The 18,568-nt window shown below is 48.0% G+C and overlaps 2 protein-coding genes across 4 annotated transcripts in view; one reads left to right on the plus strand and one right to left on the minus strand.

Moving 5' to 3' along the window:
* Window positions 1-18,568, minus strand: part of alms1 (ALMS1 centrosome and basal body associated protein) — a 237,185-nt gene that overhangs the window by 74,821 nt on the left and 143,796 nt on the right. The gene's annotated exons all lie outside the window — the stretch shown is intronic.
* LOC133640971 (uncharacterized) overlaps window positions 1-18,568 on the plus strand; it is a 57,537-nt gene that overhangs the window by 29,101 nt on the left and 9,868 nt on the right. The window contains exons 5-17 of the mRNA XM_062034717.1: window positions 771-854; window positions 934-984; window positions 1,055-1,231; window positions 3,990-4,082; window positions 4,162-4,257; window positions 4,403-4,484; window positions 5,010-5,100; window positions 6,132-6,273; window positions 6,411-6,515; window positions 9,581-9,689; window positions 9,769-9,919; window positions 9,999-10,073; window positions 10,166-10,268. Of these exons, the coding sequence (XP_061890701.1) occupies window positions 771-854; window positions 934-984; window positions 1,055-1,231; window positions 3,990-4,082; window positions 4,162-4,257; window positions 4,403-4,484; window positions 5,010-5,100; window positions 6,132-6,273; window positions 6,411-6,515; window positions 9,581-9,689; window positions 9,769-9,919; window positions 9,999-10,073; window positions 10,166-10,268 (1,359 nt within the window). The remainder of the gene's footprint in view (window positions 1-770; window positions 855-933; window positions 985-1,054; window positions 1,232-3,989; window positions 4,083-4,161; window positions 4,258-4,402; window positions 4,485-5,009; window positions 5,101-6,131; window positions 6,274-6,410; window positions 6,516-9,580; window positions 9,690-9,768; window positions 9,920-9,998; window positions 10,074-10,165; window positions 10,269-18,568) is intronic.

Here is an 18,568-nt window from a genome sequence, read left to right on the forward strand (position 1 = left end):
TGTAAAGTGCTTTTTAGAAATAAAATATATTATTATTATTATTAAAATCCTTTCATTTTCTGAAAAATCGACAGTGCGCCTAATGTGCGCATACTGTATGACCACATTGTTCTACTGTATTCAGCATACTGTACGACCACATTGTTCTACTGTATTCAGCATACTGTATGACCACATTGTTCTACTGTATTCTGCACACCGTATGACCACATTGTTCTACTGTATTCTGCATACTGTATGACCACATTGTTCTACTGTATTCTGCATACTGTATGACCACATTGTTCTACTGTATTCTGCACACTGTACGACCACATTGTTCTACTGTACTCTGCACACTGTATGACCACATTGTTCTACTGTATTCTGCATACTGTATGACCACATTGTTCTACTGTATTCTGCACACTGTATGACCACATTGTTCTACTGTATTCTGCACACTGTATGACCACATTGTTCTACTGTACTCTGCACACTGTATGACCACATTGTTCTACTGTATTCTGCACACTGTATGACCACATTGTTCTACTGTATTCTGCACACTGTATGACCACATTGTTCTACTGTATTCTGCATACTGTATGACCACATTGTTCTACTGTATTCTGCACACTGTATGACCACATTGTTCTACTGTATTCTGCATACTGTATGACCACATTGTTCTACTGTACTCTGCATACTGTATGACCACATTGTTCTACTGTATTCTGCACACTGTATGACCACATTGTTCTACTGTATTCTGCATACTTTCCTTTCAGGAAGCAGAGAAACACACAAAACAAGCGCTCATAGAGCAGCAACAACGTGAGTATAAAAGCGCGAGGAACAAGCGAAAGAAACTGGTCAGTATTTTTATTTCTTTTTAAACCATGACATCATCTTTGAACAATATTCTGCCAACCGTCCTCTTTGTGCCAGCAGCGCAGAAATGAGAAGAAGCGCTTAGAAAAGGAGAGCAGGAACATTCCAGACGTAAGTCGAAATAATCATTTCTTGACGGCAGCAGAAAAGAGGATGTTTTACCATTTTGGGACTACTTCAGGAGGCGGAGGGAGACGAACCCCAGGAGGCGGAGGGAGACGAACCCCAGGAGGTGGAGGTAGACAAACCCCAGGAGGCTGTCCATCAAATTGGTGTGCAAGCTCCCCCCGACAACAAAGTGAACTCCAACGACGAGGGTAGCGACGAACATGAAGAAGAAAACCAATCGCAGGAAAAGGTTTTTGTGGATTTTGTAGTCTTGTTGGCTCTACTGCACAATGTTGGTTTAGGCCAGGGGTGATAATAATAATAATAATAATAATAGATTTTATTTATTAAAAATAAAAACTAGAACAACCAAATAGCTAAAACTAGTATGCATATATCTAAAAAAAAAAGGATTTTTTAAAAGCATCCACAGTCTGTGGTGCCCTCAGGTGGTCAGGGAGAGCGTTCCACAGACTGGGAGCGGCGGAGCAGAAAGCCCGGTCTCCCATTGTTCGTAGCTTTGTCCTCGGGAGGTTGGAGGAGGTTAGCCTGTCCGGAGCGGAGGTGTCGTGTGGAGGATTTGGGGGTGAGTAGTTCTTTGAGGTAGAGGGGGGGCATTTCCATGGAGGCACTGGTGCCCTTTACGTCGATGGTGAGCTAGCAGTCAAACGCGGAGGGTGTGCCAAAGCAGAGATGCCCATTACGTCGATCGCGAGCTACCGGTCGATGGTGTAGGGTGTGTCAGTCGACGGTGGAGGGTGTGTCAGTCGATGGTGGAGGGTGTGTCAGTTGATGGTGGAGGGTGTGTCAGTTGATGGTGGAGGGTGTGTCAGTCGATGGGGAGGGTGTGTCAGTCGATGATGGAGGGTGTGTCAGTGGATGGCGGAGGGTGTGTCAGTCGATGGCGGAGGGGGTGTCAGTCGATGGGGAGGGGGTGTCAGTCGATGGTGGAGGGTGTGTCAGTCGATGGCGGAGGGTGTGTCAGTCGATGGCGGAGGGTGTGTCAGTCGATGGCGGAGGGTGTGTCAGTCGATGGTGTAGGATGTGTCAGTCGATGGTGGAGGGTGTGTCAGTCGATGGTGTAGGATGTGTCAGTCGATGGTGGAGGGTGTGTCAGTCGATGGCGGAGGGGGTGTCAGTCGATGGGGAGGGTGTGTCAGTCGATGGCGGAGGGTGTGTCAGACGATGGTGTAGGATGTGTCAGTCAATGATGGAGGGTGTGTCAGTCGATGGCGGAGGGTGTGTCAGTCGATGGCGTAGGGTGTGTCAGTGGATGGTGGAGGGTGTGTCAGTCGATCGTGTAGGATGTGTCAGTCAATGATGGAGGGTGTGTCAGTCGATGGGGAGGGTGTGTCAGTCGATGGTGTAGGATGTGTCAGTCAATGATGGAGGGTGTGTCAGTCGATGGGGAGGGTGTGTCAGTCGATGGTGTAGGATGTGTCAGTCGATGATGGAGGGTGTGTCAGTCGATGATGGAGGGTGTGTCAGTCGATGATGGAGGGTGTGTCAGTCGATGGTGTAGGATGTGTCAGTCGATGGTGGAGGGTGTGTCAGTCGATGGCGGAGGGTGTGTCAGTCGATGGGGAGGGTGTGTCAGTCGATGGTGTAGGATGTGTCAGTCGATGATGGAGGGTGTGTCAGTCGATGGCGGAGGGTGTGTCAGTCGATGGCGCAGGGGGTGTCAGTCGATGGCGGAGGGTGTGTCAGTCGATGCCGGAGGGTGTGTCAGTCGATGGTGTAGGGTGTGTCAGTCGATGGCGGAGGGTGTGTCAGTCGATGGCGGAGGGTGTGTCAGTCGATGGGGAGGGTGTCAGTCAATGATGGAGGGTGTCAGTCAATGATGGAGGGTGTGTCAGTCGATGGTGGAGGGTGTCAGTCGATGGTGTAGGGTGTGTCAGTCGATGGCGGAGTGTGTGTCAGTCGATGATGGAGGGTGTGTCAGTCGATGGCGGAGTGTGTGTCAGTCAATGGCGGAGGGTGTGTCAGTCGATGGGGAAGGTGTCAGTCAATGATGGAGGGTGTGTCAGTCGATGGTGGAGGGTGTCAGTCGATGGTGTAGGGTGTGTCAGTCGATGGCGGAGTGTGTGTCAGTCGATGATGGAGGGTGTGTCAGTCGATGGCGGAGTGTGTGTCAGTCGATGGCGGAGGGTGTGTCAGTCGATGGGGAGGGTGTCAGTCAATGATGGTGGAGGGTGTCAGTCGATGGTGGAGGGTGTCAGTCGATGGTGTAGGGTGTGTCAGTCGATGATGGAGGGTGTGTCAGTCGATGGTGGAGGGTGTCAGTCGATGGTGTAGGGTGTGTCAGTCGATGGGGAGGGTGTCAGTCGATGATGGAGGGTGTGTCAGTCGATGGTGGAGGGTGTCAGTCGATGGTGTAGGGTGTGTCAGTCGATGGGGAGGGTGTCAGTCGATGATGGAAGGTGTGTCAGTCGATGGTGGAGGGTGTCAGTCGATGGTGTAGGGTGTGTCAGTCGATGGGGAGGGTGTCAGTCGATGATGGAGGGTGTGTCAGTCGATGGTGGAGGGTGTCAGTCGATGGTGTAGGGTGTGTCAGTCGATGGCGGAGGGTGTGTCAGTCGGTCGACAGCCAGGCATTAAAAAAATAGACCTAAATATTAGCGATCATCAATCTTCACCAAGACGTGACTTGATTGACATTCACGGCACACGAGGGTCTTGTGAGATGACGCTGGCTGCTGCCAGATCATTATTAAGAAAAAAATGACCGACAGGAAGGCGAGGAACACTTTTTATTTCAACAGACTCTCGCGTCGTACCTGCCGTCAAAACTTTAACACAGTTCCTGTCTTCACAATAAAAGCCCTGCTTCATTCTGCCTGCGCTAACAAAATAAGAGTCTCAGAAAGCTAGCGCACACAAGCTAGCAGGCTACGGAGTTTGCCGCCAATGTATAAACAGGAGAAAAAGTATGGCCACCCCTGGTTAAGATAACCATTTTTCAATGGCAGCGGAAAAAAGGATGTTTTACCATTTTGTGACTACTTCAGGAGGCGGAGGGAGACGAACCCCAGGAGGCTGTCCATCAAATTGGTGCGCAAGCTCCACCCGAGGCCGAGAAGGATAACAACGCGCAGGAAAAGGTTTTTGTGGGTTTTTGTATTCTTGTTGGCTCTACTGCACGTTGTTGGTTTAGACCTCCTCGTGTCCTCTCCTCACCAGGGCCTCCATCCAGATATCGCTGGTGATGTCACGGAAAAGTCAACAAACACACCCGACGCTCCGAAGAAGGACCATGAATGTGGAAGTGACAGCGAGGTTGGAACTATTTTGTATTGTTCTTTTCCTTCAACGACAGGAGCTGTACGATGCCAGCAATTCGGTCCCATTTGCCACTAAACATAGCTGGTGCGAGTATTACGGATCGTGCCGATAGAAATTGTCCTCTTTCCCCCCCTCGAAGGGTTCTCACAAGCCTGCATCGGACCAGAAAGCAACAGATCCGATGGTAGAGGAATACATGCAGAAAAGTGCCAAGCTGGCAGGTCAGTGATCATGTGCGTGTGCGTGTGAGTGACAGCAGTGAAAGAAGAGTGCTTGTCCGGTTCAAACACTGATGGCATCTATTAAACAAGACAAGAAGCAAGGAATTAAACAGAGACAGAATTCCATTTTGCTCAATTGAGGAGAAACGTCTGGGCTGTACTCTTGTACAGTCTCCCAACACGCTCTGACGAAAGATTGTACGCCTCCTCTTTTATTTGGACTCTCCCGGATTACATGGCGACAGCTGTTTCTAAGGGAGGGGGGTCGTAAACAGCCATCGCCTTTGTTACAAAACAGTTCAAAGAAAAGGTTGCAAAAACAGTTCAAAGAAGAGGTGCCTGGAGCTTGGGCAGGTCTTGCTTTCTCTCCGCTTTGTAGATCTCGGGTCAAGTGTAGTTTTACAAGCCTTCTGCTTGGTAGGATCAAAGACAGCTTTAGTTCTCTCGCAGGGTGAACTGAACTCATTGTGACACAGTTTTGTGATAACTTGGATACAATTATTCTGACAGTGCTTCTCCTCGCAGAGTTTGGCAACTGTTGGGCGACTGCCGGCCGACACGACAAGGCCATCAGATGCTACACCGAGGCCATCAAGCTCAACCCAAAGGAGTGGAAGTAAGTGGAAAACTTGACTGTTCAGATATTTGTCTCATAGGTCTCTTTTTAAGTAGGATAAAAGTCTATCCTACCTACGGTTGTCTACCGAATTCGGTACTTTTATTAGTACCGGCCGATGTCCGTCTGGACTACTGGGTGCAGATTCTCGTCAAATCAAACATCGTCAGACACACCCTCCGCCATCGACCGACACACCCTCCGCCATCGACCGACACACCCTCCGCCATCGACCGACACACCCTCCGCCATCGACCGACACAACCTACACCATCGACTGACATACCCTCCGCCATCCACCGACACACCCTCCGCCATCCACCGACACACCCTCCGCCATCCACCGACACACCCTCCGCCATCGACCGACACAACCTACACCATCCACCGACACACCCTCCGCCATCCACCGACACACCCTCCGCCATCCACCGACACACCCTCCGCCATCCACCGACACACCCTCCGCCATCCACCGACACACCCTCCGCCATCCACCGACACACCCTGCGCCATCGACCGACACACCCTCCGCCATCCACCGACACACCCTCCGCCATCCACCGACACACCCTCCGCCATCGACCGACACACCCTCCGCCATCGACCGACACACCCTCCGCCATCCACAGACACACCCTCCGCCATCGACCGACACACCCTCCGCCATCGACCGACACACCCTCCGCCATCGACTGACACAACCTACGCCATCGACTGACACCCTCCGCCATCGACTGACACACCCTCCGCCATCGACTGACACACCCTCCGCCATCGACTGATACACTCTACACCATCGACTGACACACCCTCCACCATCGACTGACACACCCTCCACCATCGACTGTCACACCCTCCACCATCGACTGACACACCCTACACCATCGACTGCTAGCTCGCCATCGACGTAATGGGCACCCCTGGTTTAGCAATATTATCTTTAAACCTTTTGTCACTAGTTTGTCAAATGTTAGCCTTTTTTTAAGAGATACAATTGGACAAAGAGCATCACCATTTCTGTCCGGCAGGTTGTTTGGTAATCGCTCCTTCTGCTACGAGAAGACGCAGCAGTATGACAAGGCCCTGAATGACGCAGAAATCGCCCTCCTTATTGAACCAATGTGGGTCAAAGGTCTCTTTCGTAAAGCCAAGGCTCTCTGTGGACTAAAGGTATGCCCGCGACTGAACTGGACATGGATATTGGCTCTTTGTTTGCACGACAATGGTGGACTTGTGAGAGTACCTCACAACAAACAACTGTTAGAGGGTTGGTGTTTTAAATGCATACTTTTAATATGCTTCTGCAGAGGTATAACGATGCCTCCAAAGTCTACAAGGAGGTGTTGCAGCTGGACGGGTCGAGGCGCGAGGCCAAAGAGGCGCTGAACCAGACGCAGATGTTGCAACTTATGGTACGACAACCTCTTCTGTCCTCATCATTGACAGTGTTGGCTTACAACCAGTGTCGGGCGGTACATAGAGTGGGGTGTGGGGACCCCCAGAGGTAGTTGCAGGGTGTCCCCAGCTAAATGACAGATAGTTAATAGTAATGGACCCTTATTGGTCCCATTTGTACACTCCCAGTTACATTAACATTGACATTATACACGAGGGCCAATGGATTAAGTGGGGGTCTGTAGCTTAACGCATGTCGAACTAGGGGTCCTTGAAATTCCATGCTTATCCGAGGTCGGGTCGCAAGGGCAGCAGCCTAAGCAGGAAGCCCAGACTTTCCTCTCCCCAGCCATTTCGTCCGGCTTCTCCCGGGGGATCCCGAGGCGTTCCCAGGCCAGCCGGGAGACATAGTCTTCCCAACGTGTCCTGGGTCTTCCCCGTGGCCTCCTACCGGTTGGGCATGCCTAGGGAGGCGTTCGGGTGGCATCCTGATCACATGCCCGAACCACTTCATCTGGCTCCTCTCCATGTGGAGGAGCAGAGGCTTTACTTTGAGCTCCTCCCGGATGACAGAGCTTCTCACCCTATCTCTAAGGGAGAGACCCGCCACCCGGCGGAGGAAGCTCATTTGGGCCGCTTGTACCCGTGATCTTGTCCTTTCGGTCATAACCCAAAGCTCATGACCATAGGTGAGGATGGGAACGTAGTTCGACTGGTAAATTGAGAGCTTTGCCTTCCGGCTCAGCTCCTTCTTCACCACAACCGATCGATACAGCGTCCGCATTACTGAAGACGCCGCACCGATCCGCCTGTCGATCTCACCATCCACTCTTCCCTCACTCGTGAACAAGACTCCGAGGTACTTGAACTCCTCCACTTGGGGCAAGATCTCTTCCCCAACCCGGAGACGGCACTCCATGCTTGAAATTAAAATGGGTAATCACTGCTAGAGCAGTAATATCTGTAAATCTTCTCTTCGTAGTGTATCTTTCAAATTGAGGTCCGTGGAGCGAATAAGTGTTAATTTGATATGTAGTGTTGATATAGCAAGCTACTTTTGCCGTGTAGCTTGTAGTGTAGGGGCTGAGCCGGAAGGCAAAGCTCTCAATTTACCGGTCGATCTACTTTGGGTTGTGACCGAAAGGACAAGATCTCAGGTACAAGCGGCCGAAAAGAGTTTCGGTTCTCTCTCTTAGAGATAGGGTGACAAGCTCTGTCATCCGGGAGAAGCTCAGAGTAAAGACTCTGCTCCTCTACATGGAGAGGAGCCGGATGAGGTGGTTTGGGCATCGGGTCAGAATGCCCCCAAACGCCTCCCTGGGGAGGTGTTTAGGACATGTCCGTCTGGTAGGAGGCTACGGAGAGACTATGTCTCCCAGCTGGCCTGGGAACGCCTCGGGACCCCCCGGGAAGAGCTGGACGAAGTAGCTTGAGAGAGGGAAGTCTGGGCTTCTCTGCTTAGGCTGCTGCCCCCCGCGACCCCACTTGGGATAAGCGGAAGAAGATGGATGGATTGATAGCTCTGGGGATAGCTACTCCTGTAGTATGCATGACTAGCAACTACACATTTTGCATTGCAATATTAAAAGGAATGTCAATCAATCAGTCAATAGTGAGAGTCCAGTCCATAGTGGATCTAACATAATAGTGTGAGAGTCCAGTCCATAGTGGATCTAACATAATAGTGTGAGAGTCCAGTCCATAGTGGATCTAACATAATAGTGTGAGAGTTCAGTCCATAGTGGATCTAACATAATAGTGTGAGAGTCCAGTCCATAGTGGATCTAACATAATAGTGAGAGTCCAGTCCATAGTGGATCTAACATAATAGTGAGAGTCCAGTCCATAGTGGCTCTAAATATAATAGTGATAGTCCAGTCCATAGTGGATCTAACAAAATAGTGAGTCCAGTCCATAGTGGATCTAACATAATAGTGAGAGTCCAGTCCATAGTGGATCTAACAAAATAGTGAGTCCAGTCCATAGTGAATCTAACATAATAGTGTAAGAGTCCAGTCCATAGTGGATCTAACATAATAGTGTGAGAGTCCAGTCCATAGTGGATCTAACATAATAGTGAGAGTCCAGTCCATAGTGGCTCTAACATAATAGTGAGAGAGTCCAGTCCATAGTGGATCCAACAAAATAGTGTGAGTCCAGTCCATAGTGGATCTAACATAATAGTGAGAGTCCAGTCCATAGTGGATCTAACATAATAGTGAGAGTCCAGTCCATAGTGGATCTAACATAATAGTGAGAGTGCAGTCCATAGTGGCTCTAACATAATAGTGAGAGAGTCCAGTCCATAGTGGATCTAACATAATAGTGTGAGTGTCCAGTCCATAGTGGATCTAACATAATAGTGTGAGAGTCCAGTCCATAGTGGATCTAACATAATAGTGTGAGAGTCCAGTCCATAGTGGATCTAACATAATAGTGTGAGAGTCCAGTCCATAGTGGCTCTAAATATAATAGTGATAGAGTCCAGTCCATAGTGGATCCAACAAAATAGTGTGAGTCCAGTCCATAGTGGATCTAACATAATAGTGAGAGTCCAGTCCATAGTGGATCTAACATAATAGTGAGAGTCCAGTCCATAGTGGATCTAACATAATAGTGAGAGTGCAGTCCATAGTGGCTCTAACATAATAGTGAGAGAGTCCAGTCCATAGTGGATCTAACAAAATAGTGTGAGTGTCCAGTCCATAGTGGATCTAACATAATAGTGTGAGAGTCCAGTCCATAGTGGATCTAACATAATAGTGTGAGAGTCCAGTCCATAGTGGCTCTAAATATAATAGTGATAGAGTCCAGTCCATAGTGGATCTAACAAAATAGTGAGTCCAGTCCATAGTGGGGCCAGCAGGAGACCATCCTGAGCAGAGACAGGTCAGCAGCGCAGAGACGTCCCCAACCGATGCACAGACAAGTGGTCCACCCCGGGTCCCAACTTTGGACAGCCAGCACTTCATCCGTGGCCACCGAACCTGTGCCCCCCCCCCCCACCTCCCCTCCACGAAGGATAGGGGGGGCACATTATCACAAATAAATACAAAGAGTGTGTGCCTCTGCCTGATTGCAGGAAATGGGCTTCACCCAGGAGGAGAGCGCCGAGGCCTTGCAAAGCCACAACACCTTAGAGGCCGCCATCAGCGCCCTTTTTAGCTGCGACAGTCCGCCTTGTCCAGCAGGTAAAATTGAACATCCAAAAACCGTTCGGGACTTTCGTTGCTAAATGTTGACGTCTTTGTGTCTTCTGCTCTGTGACAGGGGCTTCTGAGGCAACAGGGGGAGATGAGGAGGAAGAAGAGTGGATGGTCCGACAAGCCAGCAAGCCTCGAACGCAGCGCGCCAAAGAATCAGGGAGTTTGGCCCAAAGTCAATTCAAAACTCAGCCTTTGTCGAAGAAATCGCAAAAATCGTAAGTCGAACCGACAGCCTCTCTCATTTGTTGTTCCACCCCCCCCACTAAAATGTTTGAAAATCTTTTGTTTGAAAAGGGATGTTTTCCAGGTTTGGGTGCGTTATCTGGCACCTACCGTCACCTACCAGAGGCTCTATGAGCTCTTCAGCAGGTATCCATGGATGAATGTGGATTAGACATGACAGATTTCTGAACCCCCATGAAAGAAGACCTTGTCACGGAGGTTTATTTGTTCTTTCTTAGAGTGGGGAAAGTGTACAAGGTGAAGATGCTGCTGGATCAACAAAGTGCCTTCATATACTACGCCCGAGAAGAGGACTGCGTGGAAGCTATACGGCGTATTCACGTATGTGTCCGCACGACGACAGTAAATCAACTGTACTTCACTGACCGTCCGTCCAGCCATCCATCTTCTTCCGCTTATCCGAGGTCGGGTCCCAGCCACTTGGTCCAGCTCCTCCCGGGGGATCCAGAGGCATTCCCAGGCCAGCCGGGAGACATAGTCTTCCCAATGTGTCCTGGGTCTTCCCCGTGGCCTCCTACCGGTCGGACGTGCCCTAAACACCTCCCTAGGGAGGCGTTCGGGTGGCATCCTGACCAGATGCCCGAACCACCTCATCTGGCTCCTCTCGATGTGGAGGAGCAGAGGCTTTACTCCGAGTTCCTCCCGGATGACAGAGCCTCTCACCCTATCTCTAAGGGAGAGACCCGCCACCCGACGGAGGAAACTCATTTGGGCCGCTTGTACCCGTGATCTTGTTCTTTCGGTCATAACCCAAAGCTCATGACCATAGGTGAGGATGGGAACGTAGATCGACCGGTAAATTGAGAGCTTTGCCTTCCACAACGGATCAATACAGCGTCCGCATTACTGAAGACGCCGCACCGATCCGCCTGTCGATCTCACCATCCACTCTTCCCTCACTCGTGAACAAGACTCCCAGGTACTTGAACTCCTCCTGGGGCAGGGTCTCCTCCGCAACCCGGAGATGGCACTCCACCCTTTTCTGTCGAGAACCATGGACTCGGACTTGGAGGTGCTGATTCCCATCCCAGTCGCTTCACACTCGGCTGCGAACCGATCCAGTTAAAAAGTGAACGTTCTGCACATACCCCTCGGGTCGGGAGTGAAGTTCTGCCTCAAGTATCTCGCGGTCTTGCTCACGAGTGAGGGAAGAATGTGCGGGAGATTGACAGACGGATCGGTGCGGCCGCTCTGTTGTGGTGAAGAAGGAGCTGAGCCAGAAGGCGAAGCTCTCGATTTACAGGTCGGTCTACGTTCCTACCCTCACCTATGGTCATGAACTTTGGGTAATGACCGAAAGGATAAGGTCGCGAATACGAGCGGCAGAAATGAGTTTCCTCCACAGGATGTGTGGGATCACCCTCAGAGAGGGAGTGAAGAGCTCGGTCTTCCAGGAGAGACTCAGAGTAGAGCCGCTGAGATCTACATACCCCAAAACCAGTGAAGTTGTCACGTTGTGTAAATGGTAAATAAGAACAGAATGCAATGATTTCCAAACCCTTTTCAACTTCTAGAAGACAAGATACTTAACGTTCCAAATGGAAATTTGTATTTTTTTGCAAACGTTAGCTCATTTGGAATTTGATGCCTGCAACATGTTTCAAAAAAGAGTGAGAAAGTTGAGGAATGCTCATCACTTATTTGGAACATCCCACAGGTGTGCAGGCTAATTGGGAACAGGTGTGTGCCATGATTGGGTATTGTGGATAATGCATATGTTTAAGAGCTATTTCTTTATTCATAATCAGGTTTGAATCAGCTCATTTTTTCCCTTTCTTTTACTCTGTATAATAGTTTCTCTTTGTCTTCAGATTGCCTGGTTAGATAGGGTCGTAAACCATCAGGAATGTGAACACAACCCCCAAGTCTCTCTTCTTATCAGTGTTGGGAGGAGGGGGGAGGGGAAATGGGGGCTTTCTTTGGGTGAAAAGAGTTGCTTTTGGCTGTGGAAGGCCAGATCAACTTGGGCTGCGCATTTGTATGTGTTGTTCGAGGCTGGTCTCATTATTGCCAAAGCTTTGACAATAAAATTACAAAATACCTATTCTGTGCTTGGTGGTACCGTTTGAGTTCAGTTGATATGTCATTAAGGAACTTGGGACTGACCAGCGTTTTACATCCCACTTGGAGGAACATCTGGTCAACGCAACAATTTGGGGGCTTCGTCCGAGATGACACGCTGACAATTGGACCTTCTCTTGCAATCTTCTGGACAGACTCACATGGCCAAAACATAATTCAAGGTAAGCAGAACCTTTCTTTTTAGATAAAATCTGCATTAGGAGTCTGCCCAGAAGTCTGTAAGTTAAACACTGCTTTGTACCCCAGACACAGAATGGTGATTTTGATAGATTGATTGCATTTTTGCCGAGCCTGCCATTGCATTAAAATTGTAAATAGGTGGTCAACTCACGCCATTGTGTCTCGATTACCGTGACGGGCAGTTTCATTGACGAGTGAACTAATAGTTGGGTGTGGCTCACCCTGGGTAGTTGGTCGCCGCCTAAAAGAGTAACGGGTTAAAGGCCCTCGTATGATATGGAGGTTAGAGGCCTGCATATTGCACGATAAATTGCACGGGTTAGAGTTAGAGGCTCTAGCTGCGTATTGTACGAAAAATTACGGGGTTAAAGGCCGCCGTATGGTTTGTGGGTTAAAGGCCTTCAGGGGTTCGAGGCCCTTCTGAAAAAAATAGACACAATGGCCACTGAGTGTGACAGAAAAGAATGTGATGACGGCTGGGGAAAATGTGATGAATCATTACTGTTTAATAATCCATTGAATGCACTGTTGTCGACAATGGAATTAGCAGGTAAAGTTTAAAAAGAAAAAAAAAAAAAAAGAAAAGAGAACGTTCCTTGAAAGGGTTAAGAGGGAGTTTACAATACTCGAAAAGTTGTGAACTCAAACGTCTGGTAAAATAAAAAATAAAATAAAAAAGTAACTGGAAGTTTTATGGTAAAGTGAAACGCAGAGAGAGTGCTTACGTGTGCGTGGGTGTGTGTGCGTAGGGCTGTAGGCACTTGCTTGTGTGTGCGTGAGTGCTTACACGTGCATGTGTGTGTGTGCGCGCGCTGGTGAAAATGGTCAAGAGAAAAAAAGAGCAGGGTTGGTGCTCGAGAATTTAAGAGTTTAGCGTATGATAAAAGTAAACGGGGATTACGTGGAAAAACGAAATGCAGCAAAAGAACCGATGATTAATGAGACAAATAGGACAGACTAGACTGATTGGTGTTTTGCCTGCCGCGCATGCGCAAGACAATTCAAACGACCCGCCCAGACTTTGACTAGGCCACCGCCCCCTACTCCAGTGAGAAGGAGAGAGAGAGAAAAAGAGAGCAGGTGAAGGAAGATTGAGGGAGAAGAGGATGGTTTGAGAAAATATGGGAAAAGGATGTTTATAACCTTACGTTATGTGAATGGTTTCTAGAAGAACAGAAAATAGAAACATTGTGTGAAGTGTAAGGAAGAGATGGATACAGGATGTTGTTTGTAAAGGAAAACGAAAGTGAAGAAAAGATGAGAAAGTGACAAATGAAGGTATTCGTAAATGGTATGCTGTTGATTGTGGTTAGCTGCAAGTTTGTTTATTTGTTTGTTTGTTTAGTTGTTTGAGTGAAATGGGAAGAAATCAATAGGAGACTTTAGAAGCATTTTGTATCGTTGTGTTTCCACACAAGATGGCAAAAATACAGAACAACAAGTAGGATTAATGGCTGAATCTTCGACCTCACCGATAACACCATACGTTACAAACATAGCTACTGCTATGCGCAGTCTCTTTCCTCAAGATGAGGATGATAAGGCTAATGACAGAGCAGCAAGGAAGCAACTCCTTAATTTTACAGATCGCTGAAAATAAAAGGTTAAAAGAACCAAAAGGTCAAAGATCAGCTAGGGTATATTCAGCAGTGGGTGACCTTGCTTTTGAGTTCCAACAGGTGGAGGAAAGAATCCTCAACAGACGTGGGACCAGACGGTTGGAATCGGGTGGTGGACAACACGGTGCTTCAAAGCAAGTCCGGGGTGGAAACTGTTTCGGCTGTGACCAGCCTGGTCACTGGAGTCGTGACTGTCCGAACATTTCCGAACAGGAAAGGTTCCGTAGTGCCAACAAACGAACACAAAAGCGTGGCAAAGGACGCCCACCGCAGGAGCCCCAGCAGGAGATACAGACTGGCCCCCTGCTGGACATGAGTGTCAACGACAATGTTATCAGTTCGTGATTGACACTGGCGCCACCCATTCGATTCTGAATGCAGAGGTACCAAAGAAACTGTGTGCTTCCTCTTTAAAGGTCAAAGGCTTCGCTGGGGTCACAAGGTTACCTGTCACCAAACCACTTCCGGTTCAGATTGCTGGACCTCCTTTACAGACTGTACCCTGACATTCAAATCGCACAGAAGGAACATTCCTGGTGTTACCTGACGGCTTAACCACCAAGCTGCGACACCACTACCAAGGCTCCTACCACAGCCTGAAACAACAGGAATGGCTGACATCCAACTGCTCTAACAGTGAAAACCCTGACTGGCTGAGATGCTTCCGTGTGTTCTGCCACCCGACTCGCCATATGTTATGATCACCAATTAGACACTCATACCAGGAGACTTTTGACTCCTTTGTATATTTATATATGTTGGAACTCAAGGTGTGGTTGCTCATGTTGACCTATCTTTGAAACAACTAGCATGGTATAAGATGGACACAATTGTGTCCCACATTGTTCACTTGCTCTCTGTCTCGCCTACAAAACCAAAGAACTTAGGTCCAATGATAAGACACGGCGTAGCTGCCAAACATTACACCGACACCCAAATACCACATTTTCAATTGTTTAGGTTTAGCACATAGTTGTGTAAAACACATAACTATGGGCTGCACTTTAGACACCTGTAGGCTACGAGGAGCTAGCAGCTACACAACAGCTGAGCTAAAACGACACATTACACATTTAAGCATATCAAATAATTATAGTTGCTCATTACATACACATAGTTGTCAAGACAGAAGTCTGATAGAAAGTATTCAGTAACAAACGTGTCTGCATCATTCAACTTTCTACAACATGAGCTTGACTTAATGAATTATTGGGGCCACCAGGTGTGGTAAAATTTCAAAATACTATTGCTAAAGCATTCGCCACAAGGGTAGTATTTTTCTAGTATTGGTGACAATATAAATATAAGCATATTTGTTACTTTCACCATATTGAATAAGTTACATAAAAGCTAGGGTTTAGTTGAGTTTGAGTTAATTGTGATATTGCTAAGGGGTCCCCTACCCTAACAACACCCCCCAGTGGACCATAGAGGCTAAAGAGACAATCATTGACCTCAAACATGACCTGTCCTCCGCTACTTGACTATTAGCTGACCTTTTTCTTAGATGTTTCTGAAAGTGATAGTATGACTAACACAGTCCTTTTTTCAGAAACAGAAGGGGGTGAGTGAGGGTGGATACAGACTCCTTGGAACAAAATCGACAATCATCCGACTCTGACACTTTCCATAGTTTTAACGTTTTTACCGTGGGTAAGAAGTTGCAACTAATTTTAATTTGAAAATAACGATTTTACACATCGATAGTAGTTTAGTAGATCAAATTTAGAATATGGAGGAGGTCAGGGTGAATCATGTATAGTCTTTGATTTCACTGATATGATCAATACGGTACAAGGGAAAAGGTACGTACTGACTTGTGTTGACAATCACAGTGATTGGCCGGAAGCAACAACAGCCTCAAAAGAGGATGCAACATCAGTAATTAAATGACTTGTGAATGACCTAGTACCCCGACATGGTTTCCCCAAAAAGATTAGGTCAGACAACGGCAACCATTTAAAAAAAAAAAAAAAACCTCACTTAGCCTTGGTCGAAAAGGCTTTCGGACTAGAACACAGGTTTGGGGTACCATCCTGAGTCCCAAGGTAAGGTTGAAAGGATGGACCAGAACATTAAAAACTAATTGGCTAAAATCTGTGCACAGACCAAATTTAATTGGATTGACATGTTGCAATTAGCGTTAATGATCATTCGAAGGTCCGTGAATAAAACTGTTTTACCGCCCTTTGAGTTTTTTCACCCTATGAGCTGCATACAGGTCAGCCATTCACAGGACCAGCAGCCGCCATGGAAGGAGGACTCAGCGTAAAACCAAAATGGTATTTTACACAAAAAATGCAGAATTTGTGTGCCAGTTCTTCTGTACAGATACGAGGATGACAGCCCGCTACTCCAGATTCCCTTCCGGCCGCTGAGAGGGTCAAGATCAAGGTCATCAAACGCAAGTGGACGGAGCCCAGGTGGTCCCTTCAAGGTCGTGGAACGGACGTCTCACGCCCTTCGACTAGCTGGAAAAGGGGACACCTGGTACCACCTCTCCCTCTACACTCCTGCTGAAGAACCTGACAGATTACCAGCGGATGTCATTGCTGACATCGCCACTACATCTGCCCCACTCGACCCCCAGCAGCGCCTTTTGAGCCTGAGGCAGCTGAAGAAGAACGGGAGCAGAAAACGACTCATTTTTAGTGTAATAGAAGAGCGAGGCTTTAATTACACACACATAATCCTACAGCCCAGAAGACGACGCTGAGAGAGATTTTCTACCTATATTACTCTTTTTAACTTCAATATTGTATATCCTTATTTGAGACCAGCCTTTATACTCGAAGTTATCCAATTTCTCTTGCTTGTTTTCAGCATAACTATCTGTGTCGTTATATTAAGTGAAAAGTTTGATGTTTATCCCCGTTTCATTACCTGAATTACTCTGATTTTGATAGACGAAAAGCAGGATGTCACACCCGGTAGTGTTCCCTGACGGACTGGTGCTTGGGCGTGTTCTACTGTCTTTGTGTCTCAGTTCTTCCTTCCTGACGACAGTGACTGACAAGTGTCTAAGAACAAACAGCGGACATTAAATAGACTGGGTCAAAGGGGATAGCAAGACTTATTTTTTGACCTGTGCAGTGTGATTAATTACGGGGGACACAATAGCTATTACCGTGGTAATAACCTCTATATTTGTTACGACTCAACCCTGAACCATTGGTGTCGGATGCAGACAACATACTCTGGTAAGTTGTGCCAAGTCCCTTTTATGTTGTTTTGGGGGTTGAACAGGCTGGTACGGACCCTAAAGGGATAATTAAAATTAATATCCTTGAGAGGGCGTTAACTACCTCTACACCCTCTGTAGCACCTAAAGTACCACCGAAGGCCTGGTAACTTTGACCTTAGGAGCGGGTACAGGTAAACCTGTGGCTCAGGTGGATGCCAAAACCTGGGTGACTGTGTTGCTTGTTCCGCTGGACGTCCTTTTCCCCACACTTACCCCGCCCCTTTTAAGTTGACTGACATAAATGGCTCAAACTGTCTTATTTCCTTGTTCTCTGAACCCACGCCACCAGGGTGCGATTTGTTGGCTAGTGTGTACCCTTCTGTTGACAATGCCACCCGACTTCTTCCATTTGTGGCCCAAAAGCTGAATTACACGTGTTTTCAATTCAAAGGACCCTCTTCGTCCCCCAACAAATTGGGTGACATTAACCCTTCCTGGTGCACCACACTGATAGATGGCTCAAGGATAGGCCCTTGGGCACGAGCTGACTTATTCTGGTATTGTGGGGAGCACAGATTGTACATTAGAATCCCAACGTTATCCGTAGGGCTTTGTGCTATGGTTAGACTGGTGACCCCACTCACCCTAGTGGGTACCAAATTAACTCCCCTTGTAACTCCTGTCTCAGCGGCCTCTCTAACTTCTCGCCGACGCCGCCATGTTTTATCTCGGAGGAGTGTAAAGGGCTCCTTTGATCTGATGAGAAACCCTGATGGTGTTTACTTTGATGCAATTGGACAACCAAGAGGGGTCCCCTCACAACACAAATTGTGGTGTGAATCCTGTGCAGGTTTCGAGAACCTTCCTATCATTGGTGCTATTTTCCCTGTGACTGCTACTAAAAATGTAGAACGCATTAACTATGTTTTTTATAATCTGTTGAGACTGACCAACCTGACTCGTGACGCCGTTGAGGGACTTGCTGAACAACTTGCCCCGACCTCCCTCATGGCCATCCAGAACCGCATAGCCCTTGACCGCATCCTAGCCAAGGAAGAAGGTGTGTGTGTGCAATGTTTGGTGACCAATGCTGTACCTTCCTTCCTAACAATGCTGCCCCCGTTGGCTCGGTCCAGAGCGCCTTAGAAGGCCTCAGAGCCTAAGAACTTACTGAAGTTTCCGGTGTCTCTGACCCCTTTAAAGATTGGCTTCATAACACCTTTGGCAGGTGGTCTGACCTAATTAAGTCGGCCCTGGTCTCCATTGGAGTTTTCTTGGCCGTCATAACCTCATGCGGATGCTTTATTGCCCCTTGTGCTAGGTCTCTATGCACCCGCATCATTGTTAGAGCTGTCAAAGGTCAACCCCACCCTGGTTCTGGGCTTGCTATGTCACTGAAGGGGGTCAAGCATAGTGGTGACTTTCAGGGACCGTTAGTTTCCTTCCCTGACAATGACGACATTGACGTTGACTCCCTCCTTCTCTCTCCCATGTAACTATGGTTTGATTGTTTATCGATAGCTTGCTCGAAAACTACAGCACCTACTTTAATGTGG

The sequence above is a fragment of the Entelurus aequoreus genome, linkage group LG23 (assembly GCF_033978785.1).
Source record: "Entelurus aequoreus isolate RoL-2023_Sb linkage group LG23, RoL_Eaeq_v1.1, whole genome shotgun sequence".
NCBI lineage: Eukaryota > Metazoa > Chordata > Actinopteri > Syngnathiformes > Syngnathidae > Entelurus > Entelurus aequoreus.